The 14,264-nt window shown below is 36.5% G+C and overlaps 1 protein-coding gene across 1 annotated transcript in view; it reads right to left on the bottom strand.

The window, feature by feature from the left end:
• The window catches only part of Naa35 (N(alpha)-acetyltransferase 35, NatC auxiliary subunit), a 96,666-nt gene that overhangs the window by 8,945 nt on the left and 73,457 nt on the right, over positions 1-14,264 (bottom strand). The window contains exons 13-16 of the mRNA XM_023699172.1: positions 12,753-12,859; positions 6,446-6,512; positions 4,852-4,950; positions 3,932-4,110 (exon numbers count right to left, since the gene is read on the bottom strand). Coding sequence (XP_023554940.1) covers positions 3,932-4,110; positions 4,852-4,950; positions 6,446-6,512; positions 12,753-12,859 — 452 coding nt within the window. The remainder of the gene's footprint in view (positions 1-3,931; positions 4,111-4,851; positions 4,951-6,445; positions 6,513-12,752; positions 12,860-14,264) is intronic.

Raw genomic sequence — 14,264 nt, forward strand, 5'->3', positions numbered from 1 at the left:
TTTTGTATCTGTGTATTCAAAATGGTTAGGATAGATATATAGTTACATTCTCTTAATGAATAGAGGGATTTGTTCTAATAGTGTTTGTAAATAGGGCATCATGTCCGCATCTTGTACAGCAATTAACCACTAGGAAGATGTATGCAATGTGTTAATTATTGAAACTGTCCTACCAATTTGGTTTGAAACTGTTTCACTGCTATTTGTTTCTCAATAAATTATGGAAAAAAAATATTTTCCTTGCCTGTTAATGACAATATAAGTAAAATATATATATTAAATACAAAAACAGCAAAAAATTCAGAAAATGTTAGCAGCTACAAAACCATTCTAAAATATTAAGAACATCTAGTCTTCTAATTTTCTTGTTTATTCAATAAATAAAATGTAAAAGAGGGCCAGTGAGATAGCTCAGAAGACTAAGTGCCTGCTTACGCAAGTGCAGGGACCGGGGTCGATCTCCAGCACCACATGCCGCGATGGCCCTGCCCCTGGGCCCACTGAGCCAGCCGAGTCAGGGTGTGGTGCCCCTCATTTGTAATCCCAGCACTGGGGAGGCTGAAAACAGGAGGATCACTATGAGCCTCATAGTGAGACCCTGTACCAAATATATTAAAAAAATAAAATGTAAAGGAATATTCTATCTGGTAATTTAATCAACATATTCCACTAAACTAGAAAAGTAGTTCAAATCTAAAACATCAATGTATGTATTGTTTGTAGTATAATAAGTAATAAAATTAAGCACCACTACTTAAATAAAAAGATCTGTAAGAGATTTTATGATTAAGTTTGACATAATGCCTAATTCCCACATTTCTCAGAAAGATGTAAGACAGGTGATATTAAAATATATTACAAAACAGCAGTATTTTAAGGCAAAACAAAAACTATTTTTTAAAAATTTATTTATTTGATGGAGTCTTGCCACACAGTTCAGACTCATAGTGATCCTCCTGTCCTAGCCACCCTAGTGCTGGGATTACAAGTGTGTGCCACCAAGCCCAGGGTTCAGAGCCTGGCACAGCATGCAGTACTGGGTATCAAACTTGGGTCCTTGCACTTGCCAACCAGGCACTTAGACCACTAAGCTATCTTCCCAGCCCCGACAAAAACTATTAAAACACACAATACTTAGATTAAACTTACATCAAACCAAGCATTATAATTCCTCACAGATAAGGCAGAAAAGGAAATATATTATCTGATCAAAGAAAAGTATTTACCTTCACATGGAGAGTAACTTCTCAATTTAGGAAAAGCATTTATTATTATATTCTTTCACAAGATACAAATAAACTTTTCCCTGACCACACTATGAAATATGAGGCTCTATAACTTGTATCTTAACTCGAGGAACAATTTCTATTAGGAAATAATAATGCCTTCTGTGTTGAGATATTCTAACTTAAGCACAAATGCATGAAAGTTGAGCTGACAGGACTCAGGTCTTTCCACTCAAACAACAGGTACTATACTGAGCTTTAATCAAGTGTTTTATCAAAGTGAAGACACACTCCTAATCTAAACAGAGTTAGAATTCTGATCCTCTATCACGTTTCTCAAATGTCATCTCTGGGCCAGTGGCAGTATCCCCTGGCAACTAGTCAGTAAAAAATAATGGCTAGGTCCTACCTTTCTCACTCAGAGACTGTGGGAACTGTGATTACGATGCACATTAATGTTTCAGACCACACATATTAAAAAAAAAATGATCTGGGGGCTAGAGTTGTAGCTCAGAGACACAGTGCCTGCTTGGCAAGCAGAAGGGCCTAACTTTGATTCCTGGTGCCAAAAACATACAAAAAACCCCCAAAAGATTATCTTAAGAAAATGTAGGTGACCAATCTGTAATTTTATTATTTTTTTAATCTGTAATTTTAAAACCAAAAAAAAATTCAAAATATGAAAGCCACAAGAGTGTTTTTTTAAAGATTTATTTATTGTCTCAGCCTCCTCAGCAGCTGGGATTATAAGTGTGTGCCACCACCCCAGGTTTTGGGTGCGGCATGTGGTGCTAGGGATAGAACGCAGGTCCTTGCGCTTACAAGGCAGGCACTTAGACTGCTGAACTATCTCCCCGGGCCCACAAGAGTATTTATAGGGAGAATTAAAATTTCTTTTATTAACAAGAAACAAACTGCTCAAGTATGCAAATACATCTGTAATATATCATTCATTTCCCAAATTAAGATCCTAATTCTTCGCACAAAGTAGTATGTGAAAATTTTATTTTGATCTGAGAAGTGGAGAAAAAGCTTGCAATCAGCTGCTTCAAGTCACAAAGAACTCTAGCCTGTCCTATTAAAAAGGAAAATAAAATAAAAAAAATCAATAGGAATATATATTATAGGCTAATAACAAAATGTATCTTTTGTAGTTATATAACCACCACCCCAGTAACAGCTATTTGGTATTATCTTTATAAATGCTGAAAAAATATTCAAATAAATAACTATTCAACTATCACAATAGTCACTGCTCAAATGCAAATTTTTCTTGCTGTTCTGCTCAAGATAAAAATGTCAGTGGATTGTTACTTTTCTGTTCTCTGAGTAGTAACTCCAGAGAATGTTATTTTAAGTTAAATTTAAATGAGTTCAAATGGCAAACCATATTAAAGTTAATATACCAAATTTAGGTGTTTGTGATGGGGAATACAAGTCATCACCAATTACTTCTGGGGCCGGGGAGATAGCTCAGTAGAATAAACGCTTGCCTGGCAAGTGCAAGGGCCCAAGTTCAATCCCCGGTTCCACGGGAAAAAAAAAAAAAAAAAAAATTACTTCCATATTTGCCATTTTAAGAAAGATTCAAGATACTTGAATTCATTAATGCTTATTATTATTTACTTTGACAGAATTTCCTTGCCTAAGATATTCTCTAACACCCTGCTCCCAGGTTTTTCTACCTCAGGTTTTTCTATCTTGTTTACTTGTACAAGGGAAGAACCATTCTGAACAGCATATTTCACTTACTCCCAAAGTACTGAAGCAAAGCCTTAGGGCCAGTTTAAAAAAGTTTTGTTCCCAGTGATTACCCTGTGATCTCTCCTGAGAAGATCTGACTCCAAACTGAACTTCCAATCTGTCACCTACACACAGCTACTCTCTAGTATCATCAAAGTCAGAGCAAAACACTTTAATATATATATATATATATATATATATATATATATATATATATACACACACACACACAAATAGATGTATAAATTTATATGTATACATATATATATTTATATTTTGTACAGGATCTCACTATGCAGCTCAGACTTACAGTGATCTTCCTGTTTTTAGCAGCCCCACTGCTTGGCTGGGATTACAGGTGTGTGCCACTACCCTCAGTCTCAAAGGTGGCCACGCCCAGGGGCAAGGCAGCATGATGATACCACTTTTTTAATTTTTTGGTGGGGTTTGGCTGGCTCAGCTCACCCTAGGGGCAGGGCTGGCAAGGCATGTGGTGCCAGGGATCAAACTGTGGTCCTCATGCTTGCCTAACTAGGTGTTTTAGCCCTCTGAACTATCTTGCCAGCCCCTTTATCTTGTTTTCTGCGCTGTCCAAGCCGCCTCCCCACCTCAGCCTTTCAAGTAGCATGGATTACAAGCTCACACTACCATGTCCAGCTCGTAAAATGTATTAATTTCTCTCTACAGAAGCACATAAAAGATCTCCAATTAATACTTGTTTTTGGAACCATTTTTACTTGTAATTTTTACATAGATATTCAAATGGCTAGGAAAACATGCAGGGTGTTATGGAAGTAAAGATGATGTCTAAGTCGACCTAGCTTTAATTTACAATAGTTATTTTCCCAAAGCTCACACATACAAAATGAAAAAGTACCCTGAAATTAGTTTATTTCACAGATGTTCTTTCAGATCGGATCCAATTCACTGGCCACCAATTTTAACTAAAATTGTTCTCTTACCAGTATATGTAGTAGTACTCATGCATGCTGTAGAGTTCCAACTCAAAGCCACTTAGAAGATACTGTATCATGATTCGAAGGTTATGATAAAGAACCCATGTCCCTAAACAGGCCAAATGTTGCCTTTGGGGTTCTTGCTTCAATAGCATAGTGTGAAGCGCTGCATCAACCTTTTCTGCCTATAAAAATAAAATGTAAAATTGATTTTCTTTTAGGTAATGGAGAATTTTAACATAGAAACAGAAAAGTTGGTTATGGTGGGGTTCCAGCACCTGTAATTCCAGCACTCTGGGAGGCTGAGAGAAGATCACAAGCTCAAGCACTGCTAGGACAACTGTGCAATTTAATAAGACCCTGTCTCTAAAAAAATAAAAAAGGATTGATACAGCTCAATCCCCAGTAACATCACCATCACTACTACCACCAAAAGGGGGCAAAAGAGTCAAACCTCATCCCTAAAATGAATCTTACTTTCAAGTGTATATTACGTTTACATGCAAAGTTATTAATAGTTAATGATTTTTAAACACTCCTTATAGTAAAAAAGACATCTACTTTAACTAAAAATATATAAATGACTAAAATTCTTCAGTTATAACATTTAATATTACAGGTGCTACTCACAAATTAACTTAAAGTGAATATATTGTTACTACAATGTAAACTTGCTTTATAGTTCCAAACACATTTTATGTTTTCTCTTGATTATCAAAAAATTTACCATATTTATCAGTTTGGATTATATTTCTGATTTTCTCATAAATTCTTCTTTGGTATATGAAACCATTAAATATTAAGTGAAAAGCAAACTCATAATGAAAAATTAAATATTTAAAATACTGTTTCAAACAATTGTTTTTAAAAATATAGACAAAGTGTATGAATTACTTAATTTTAGAAAAAACGAAGCTGGCTCTTACCTCATCCTGCAAGGTAGCAAATTCCTCCAGAATATGCCCAAGCTTATCTCTCTGCCGAGCCCGGTTATGTCCGTGGATCTGAATAAGACTACAAAATGGCTGGAACACATATACAATTTGTTCACTGTCAATGTGGAAATTTGCTTAAAGAACAACATTCCAAGTTCTCAAAATCTGGCTTAATGGAAAAGATACTGCATATATAAGAATCATGCCTAAGCAGTGTTTTTTTCTTCCTAACACAAACGTTAGCTTTTCAGTAACTCAATACCAGCATTTAGTAACTAGAAAAAAGTGGCTAAGTGGCTATTTGATGAACTTGTTTTCATACAGCAAACATATCTTCTTCAATCTTTAGTTATCTTCTTGTAATCTCAAAAGGACAACTTTCTGTTCGTTTTAAGCTAAAAGTTAACATTCAAGGCTAGTGTTTCTGTGCCATTTTAAATATTCTAGAATGCCCAACTGTTACTTGGCTAAGACCTCTAAACCTTGACTTTGACTAAGGTCCAGCTAATACTATTCTACACAAAGTATTCTCATAAAATACTGGAACATTTCATTAATTAGGCAATAGATGTGAATGACAGGGTGCTCTGATTTATGAAGTGTGAATAACACAGTGCTCTGTTTGTATACCTTGACAGATACTATCTCATTTGGTCAAAAATTACCCTAAAAAATACACAGAAGAGGTACAGCTTCAGCATCTAACTTTTATACAAAAATTCTAAGCTCTGAAACACTTTTTGTTCTCAGCATTTCAGGGAAGGGATCCTCAACCTGTATAGTATCTCACCATAGAGAATGAGCAGAATATACAGAAGTAAACCTGAATCAATGATAAGAACCACATAAAGCCTGTATGGGAGAACCCACCTCTAATCCCAGCACTCTGGGGGTTGAGGAAGAAAAATAGCAAGTTTGAGCCCAGTGCAGTTTGAAGTGATTATATTGAAAACTTGATAAAAAAAGAGAAACAGAAAGAAGTGAATAAATCAGGTCTTTTATTTTTTTTGGTACTGGGAATCAAACTCAGGACCTAGTACTTGCCAGTCAGGTGCTGTGCTATTGAGCTATATCCTTTTATTTTTCACCCTATAGGTCTTCTGATTTTCCTACACACTATACATTCCTACAAATATTCAGTAAATAGCCTTATGCCTCAAAGAAATGCCTGCCTGAATTCTCTAAGATAAATGTTTACATAATAACTTTCATGTAATTCAGATGATTAATGTAATACTAATATAAGCATATAGAACTGTTATAAATATTCTTTATAAGGTCAATAAAAGTAAATTCTTATGTCCATTAAGAAAAAAAAAAAACAAAACCAAGGTAACAACTGCTGCTTTACTAGATAATGGCCATTCTCCCTCCCAGCTAAGAAATCCAAGGCAACCTCTGTTATCTACCAACTTGCCAGGAAGGCTGCATGGTACAATGCCATCCACTGAAGGGCTAGGAGACACTATTTGTTCATTTCTTCTATGTGAATAGTTGATGAACAAAGCATAAATTAATAATGAATGAATTACCTCCCCCCAATTTTGCAAGTGTCTATCACAACACTGCAAATTATAGTTCTTACCCGAACACAGTGAGTAACAAATGAGTCAATACAGTCCTTAGCCTGGTGATTATTATATAGGCAGCACCTGTAAGACATTAGTCACTTCATTAAAGTCAAAGTACCTGGCTTAGATAAAAGGAGCAGAGATTACTACAGATGCTATTAGAAGAGAAGATGCGAAAAGGAACCAAGTTGAAGACTGAGCATCATAGTAAGAAGTACCTCACTACTTCAGGGTTGTTTGCATCTGTTGAGTGGGTGATTATCTCCATCTCTTTAGCTCTATACTGACAATTCAGTTTAGGTCTAGCAAGACCACACAAGCAAGAGAAAGCCATTCAAAAGCCCCTACCTTTCCAAAACCTCCTCTAGTGTCACATATTTTTAAACAACCAATTACTTCATGTATTCCTAAGAATAACTGCAGGGCCAGGGAGGCAGCTCAGCAGCATAAGCGCCTGCCTGGCATGCTCAAGGTCCTGAGTTCAATCCCCGGTACCACAAAAAAAAATAATTAAAAAAAAAAAATGCAAAGGAAATACTACAGAGAATGTTTTTAAGCGTACGTCCCCATTTCCAGTCACTGGCTATCCTATCCCAGCATACTCCTCTCACAGTGTACTTTCTGTCCTTAAAAGGAGTCTCCTTGCATGTTCCTTATCCAACTCAATAGCATTTTTTCCAATGCTAGGTAGTCATGGCCTCTTGCATACTAGCCATGTGATCTAACATTAATCTATACTCATAACCTTTTTCTTAAGGCAGAAAGCTGCCAAGGAGCTAGCACAGTGGCATAAACACCTGCCTGGCAAGCACAAGGTCTTGAGCTCAATCCCCAGTACAAATAAAAAAAAAAAAAAAAAAAAAGGCAGAAAGCTACATGTATGCTATGGGGAAGTATGATTGGCGGAGTATTTTGTAAAAACTTTTTTCCAGTTAAAATTTTGTGAAACTTGACCTCTAAAATGCTGTGGATTTTATGACTGAGAATTAAGCATAGAAATGTCTTTGAATCATATATATGCTATACACACCACACAACAGATTGTTAAATTCTTAAAACCCACAGGCACTTCTTATGATCCCAGTTTCTACTGGGACAGGAGAAAAATCTGCTTAGATTTGTTTAAAAAGTAATTTTAAAATAAAAATTTCTTAATGTTAAATTTTTTTTAAAAGAAATTTCTGATGAGTCTCTCCAAGTTGTCTAGGCTACCTTCAAACCTTGGTATATTATCCTTTTGCCTCAGCCCTCCAAATAAGCAGGATTATAGCTATGTACCACCTCTTTTTTTGTCTTTTTGAGACAATATCTCACTATACAGTTGAGGCTCATTTTCCACGTCAGGTTGGTCTCAAACTAGCAACGATCCTCTCGTCTCAGCCTCCAGAGTGCTGTGGTATAGGAGTGCACCACCACGCCCAGGTGTACCCCTTCTTGACAACTGCTTCCTGAGCATTTCTTCTTAAAGATCTGCTTCCTACCCCAGGAAAGCTGGACAGCAGATAGAAAGTTTGTTGTTGATTTTTCCTTTTTTAACTATCTGTGAAGACACCTTTTTTTTTTAAGACAGGGTTTCACTATCCAGTTTAGGCCAGCCTTGAGCTCACTATATAGTCTAAGCTGGCCTTAAATTTGTAGAGTTCCTCCTGCCTCTGCCTCCTAAGTGCTGGGTGATGGGATTGCAGATGTGCAGCACCACACCTGGCTCAAAGACTTTGAGATTTTTGGGTTCTTTTATTTATTTATTCTTTTTATTTTTAGGGAAGGGTCTACAGAGTGTTCAGGGTCTCACTACTAGATCGAACTCATAGTGATCCGCCTGTTTACAGCATTCCAACAGCTGGGATTATAGGCGCACACCACCATGGCAGGCCCAGGGATTGAATTCCTGGCCCCTGCATGCCTACTTACAGGCGCTTTAATGCGTTGAGCTATTTGGCCGGCACTCAAAGACTTTTTAAAAAAGAGAAAGAGACTTTCTTCTGGTGTCTCCATAGGAGGTGATAACTTGCTACTCAAAGTGTTTAAAACTATGGCAAGAACCACAAAGATAAACATGGAATGGAAAATAAACCAGACGCACAGCAGGCGAAAAGGAAGAAAAAGCAGAAACCCTGCTACAAGAGATTGGCGAAATAAAAATTGCTGAAGAATATCTATATCTTTAACATTAAAGTACAAAATTTATTTTTGCACACTAAAATAAACCACCATTTAAAAAGATTTTAAAATACGTGTTTTATGTTATGCCTAAGATGTTTGATATTCAGATAGTGAGATTAAATTCAACTGCCTATGTTGTAGGGTAATAACAATAAGCTTCTCTTCTGGAGGGTTAACAAATTAAGTTTACAGACCAAAAATTAAGAGAAAAAGAAGGGCTGCAAGGACAACCAACATTTTGGCCCTGGCCTTTCAAGTTCAGTGAAGACTCAAGACATAGAAGAACCTGTACTATAACATCATGTAACTCAGTAGTGTCCCAAATTTTCTGATCAAGGAGATTATGGGGCCACAGAGGAATGTGATTGATGATGTAGAGTGTGCCTGAGGAGAGTCACTTGGAGAGAAAACAGTCTCTCAGGCTTTCACAGAGAGCAAATTGGTCAAGCAATGGCTGTGACTCATCCACAAGGCTGACACTGACAAAGGATCTACAAACTGTGGTACAGGGTTTCAGGATAAATCCTGAGGGGATTTGACTGACCTTATCAGATACAAAAGTTACATTTCTTGTTAAAGAATATTTTTTTTTATTTATTTGAGAGAGAGAGAGAGAGAGAGAGAGAGAGAGAGGGGTGTGTGTGTGGCCAGCTCAGCCCACCAGGGGGCGGGGCAGGCTGGCATGTGGTGCTGGGGGATTGAACCGCAGTCCCTGATGCTTTGCTAAGCTAGTTCCAAGTAGGTGCTTTAGACCAGTGAGCCATCTCTCCAGCCCCACATTTCTTGTTATATAAGTCTTGCTTTATCTTGGTCTTAACCATCCAGCAGAAAAGTATAAAAACGAAGTATAAAAAGTAAAGCTATATTAATATGCTGAGCTGTAAAAGGCTCAAGTCAACAACTTCTGACATTGCCAGTCTTATGGAAAACCTGTAAGATTTATGGACTATTTATGGACTATTACAGACTACTGGACTATACTGGGATATTTTGCTAAATCACACACCTGTGATATTTAAATGACAACGGAATACCCTTTTCTGACAAAACTAAACAAAAAAAGGGGATACAAATGAACATTCATTTTGTATTGTATATTCAAAATAGTTACGATAGATACACAGCTACATTCTCTTAATTCAGTGAATAGAAAGATTTGTTCTAATAGTGTTTGTGGACAGGATACCATGTCTGCATCTTGTATAATGAGTAACCACTATGACAACAATATGCAATGTACTAAGTATTGAAACTGTCCTAGTAATTGGTTTTGAAACTGTCTCATTGATACTTGTTTCTCAATAAAATTTTAAAAGAGGATTTTAAGAAATATTTTTCTTTTCCCCTGTATCTAGGGTAGGGTCTATAGGGCTTATATGGTCTAACTACAGAGATCAGACTTGTAGTGATTCTCCTGTTTTCAACCTCCCAAGAGCTGGGATTATGGGCGGATGCCACCATGACCAGTCTCAACCACTGGCTCAGCACATCCCGAGGGTGAGGCTGGCACAGCGGGGGATCAAACCCTGAAAGCTGTGCTCTGCCTAAGCAGGTGCTTTAGTCCACTGAGCTGTCAGTCAGGCTGGCCCCAAGAAATAATTTTCAAACCAAGAATTCATCAGATGAAAGATCTTCACTTTAAACATCAAGAAAAAGAATACACTTACAACACAGAAAAAAACAAGGATATGATTATTAGGAGTTTCACAAGGGATCTAGAAGACATAAAATACCAAATGTTTTAAAACAAGGAAAAACACAGCAAGGTGAGACAATATTTATATTAGCAATAAAACGATCTGAAGAGTTGATACCTTACTGAGTTCCAAACTGGTCACATTGTTAACCACACAATAAATATTAAAACAGCATACTTCCTATGCAAGATTCACCATAACTGAGTAAAATCAGAAATAAACAACAAAAATAATCTTCATTTCTTTGAAACTTTAACAAATGACTTCTGGATAGAAATAAAGAATAAAAGGAAGGAAGAAAGGAAGGAAAGAAAGAAAGAAAGGAGGGAGGGAGGGAGGGAGGAAAGGAGGGGGAGGGAGGGAGGAAAGGAAAAGAAAGAAGCAGGAAAGCAGGCAGAGAGGGTTACCATATCCTTAGAAAGCAACGTAAAATCCCTTCCTTTTGAAATTTAAGTATAAAGCTAAACCAGGAAAAGATAAACATCCTTAAATATATCAATACTAAAAATAAAACTTTTAAAGATGTAAAAAAATAACAGTAGCTGAAGTGGTCATGTATGCCTATAATCTCAGAACTTGGGCAGCTGGGGCAGGAGAACCTCAACAAATCTGAGGTCAACATGGGCTACAAAGTGAGTTCAAGGATATTCGAACTCCACAGCAAGACATTATCTCAAAAAAAATCCCTGAAAGAGCTGGCCAGATAGCTCAGTGGACTACAGTGCCTGCTTAGGCAGAGTGCAGTGGCCAGGGTTCCATCCCCCTGGGTGCGATGCTAGCCCCACCCCCAAGGTGCGCTGAGACGGAGTGGTGGTGCACACCTGTAATCCTAGCTCTTGGGAGGCTGAAAACAGGAGAATCACTACAAGTCCGATCTAGTAGTGAGACCTTGAACACCCAAGACCCTGTATCAAATACATTAAAAAAAACCCTGAAATCTTTTTCATGTATCTTCTTTTTCACATTCCTAGAGTTTAATCCTTCATTATCTTAGCTATTTAAACAAATCAAACTATTTACTTTATTCGTACTGTCACTCTTTCCTATTACCCCTTTCTTCGTATGAAAACAAATCATGCTAATTACCTACTAATATCTTGAATAATTTGTTTTAACAACCAAATGAATACCAAACCAAACCAAACCATTCAAGACTCACTTGAATCTCATCCTAAACTAACCGCCCACTACTCATTTGCTCAAAAATTATGTGCTTTTTTTGTGACACACAATCGAGTAGCCAGACATACCAGTTAGAGCACTTGGCTACTGTGACACAACAGTGAAAAGAAACTACCTAGGTTTATGCAGTCTACATTCTAATTGGGGGAATGGAGAGAGGGAAAGAGAAAAAAATATATACTAAGTACATTATACAATATATATAAAGAAAATCTGTTATGGAAAAGAGAAGTAAAATAAATGTAGAGATAGCAATTTCTTTTTTTTTAAAATGTGTTTGGGGGTTTTTTTGGTGCAGGGTTTCACTAGGCAGCTTGGACTCATAGTGATCCTTTTGATTTCTGCCTCCCTAGTGCTGAGAGTACAGGCATGTGCCACCACACCCAGCCTCCATTGCCAGCTCATGCATCTGGGGGCAGGGCCGGCACGGCATATGGCGCCAGGGATCGAACTCTGGCCCCTGCGCTTGCCTAAGCAATCACTTAGTCTGCTAAGCTATACCACTGGCCCCTTGCAATTTTCAAACAGCATGGCTAGGGTAGCTCTCTGAAGTAACACTATACAGACTTAAAGGTGACAGGGACATCAGCCACTGGGACTTCTGGGGAAAATGCTGTCTTCCATCCTGTGTAAAGAATATGGGGTGAGAACGTGAGCCTTTTATGTTCCCAAACAGTGAGGAGGCTGGCATGCCTGCTGCAAAGGAAAAGAGGGTGAGAACAGGCAGGCAGAAGAGGGAAGGGAGAGAGGAAAAGGGCTAGGGTTGCAGATCCGCGCTCACTGAGCCTGAGCTCACTCACATACATGTTAACTTTTACTGTGAATGTTATGGGGACTGTGATTGACACTGTGACAACTTCTGCATGCCATCCTTTTCATACTCTTATGACAACATACTCTTAAGACTTTAGGGTAGTGACTCTACCAGAGCACAGTTTAAAGATCAATTATTTGCATTTAAAAATTTTATCTAGACTCAAATCATTTAGAAGAGATCTTATTTTTATAATTATTCCCTAAATTGTCTAACACAGTGCTTTGTGAAGTAAAGGTCCAAAACAAAGTACTGAAATTTTAAAAACCTGAAGTCAGCATTATAAAAATCTTAATTTAAACAGTATGTGGCAGAGATAAATTAATTTTAACATGATTATGTTACTTTAATACTGAGACTTTATCCTATCCTAAAAATTTTTTATACTTGGGCTACACAGGAGGGAATGCAGAGAAGTTCAGGTTTTTACAAAAACACATACTCTAAAGTATCTTATATACTTACTTGGGGGAAAGCACCGGAGGACTGACAAAAGACCGAAGGGCATCTTTAACCATGTCTTGCATGAGATGAGTTCCAAAGACCTTTTTGTTATCCACCAGGAAAGTGGTCTTAAAGCAAGTATTACACATCACTTTAGTTATGTATATGTTAGTAATACTGCAAGTAATATTATCATTATTGAGGCATAAACATGCTACAGTAAATATAAATACTACAGAATTGTAATACAAATTGTTGGAAATTTTTTATAATTTATCCACATGCATACAGTTTATTAATCCTTGTTTAAGGCAAAATGCAATGCAAGGAAACAAAAAATATACAGAAATAAAAATCTCAAGTAGCTGCAAGAACTAAAGAAGTCAATCAACTGACTAAATACCTCAAATGTGTTAACATGTATGCAAAGGTTTTATACATGATAAAACATCATGTGGATACATACATACATATATATGTAATTCCATAATAGTTTTGTTATTTTGAAGTTTTAAGGATCAAACTCTTAGGTCTTGTGTATACTAGCAATTGCTTTGTAATACTAATTTCTGAAAGTGGAAAAAATACACTTTAAAGTTTGTATTTGATAATAATTTGCATTTAATTTCCTCCCCTTAACAATTCCACAGCATTTCAATATTAATATAAAGGCCTTGAATTTCTAATACTGTAAGTGTACATAAAGTAAAATACAGAGTTTATGTTGTACAGCTCTTAAATTATCGTAAGTGCATGGTTTACCTATTACCATACTCAAGACACAAAATTACTAAATGACCAAAACATTTCATATACGAGCCTTCTGAAGCAAAAGCCTTTGCACAAATAATTAGAAGTGTCTCAGATCACCAAATGAGACAACTTAGATGTTCTCAAGGTGCTGCATGGATACAATATGGACAACAGACTAATAGCTCAAAAATACAAAGAAATGAAGTACAGTGTTGATATGCAAGTCATTCTCTGCCAGTACACAATGTGAAAGAATCCAAACTAAAAACTGTTCGATTTCATCCTAATAATGTTCTGAAAATGGCAAAATGATAGCATCAAAGAGCGTATCAGTGTTGCCTGAAGGCTCCGTAGAACATCAGATTTCCTTTTCTTGAATAAACAATGAGGAGTATATTTTGCATGTTTAATTTTTTTTGGCATGTTTAATTTTATAAGAATCTGATTATTTTTTAAAGTGGCTGAACCACACTTCACAACACCAAGACAGATTTTTTAAAAACCATTTTCTACAAGATGGATAGTATTTCATTGTAATTTAATATGTATTTTACTAATACCACGCTGAACATTTTTTCATAATTTCAAATCTTTTGTCCATTTTAAAAATTAATGTATTTCTCTTGTGTTCTAAATACAATCCTATGTGTCAAACATATAATTTATAAATATTTTCGACTACTTTGCAGCATCTCTTCTTTAGCTGACAGGGAGTTTTGTATTTTTAGAAGGTTTTGAACTGTGAATTCACTATTTAATGGATATACGATTATTCAAGTT

This window comes from Octodon degus, unplaced genomic scaffold (assembly GCF_000260255.1).
Source record: "Octodon degus isolate 3935 unplaced genomic scaffold, OctDeg1.0 scaffold00111, whole genome shotgun sequence".
Lineage (NCBI taxonomy): Eukaryota > Metazoa > Chordata > Mammalia > Rodentia > Octodontidae > Octodon > Octodon degus.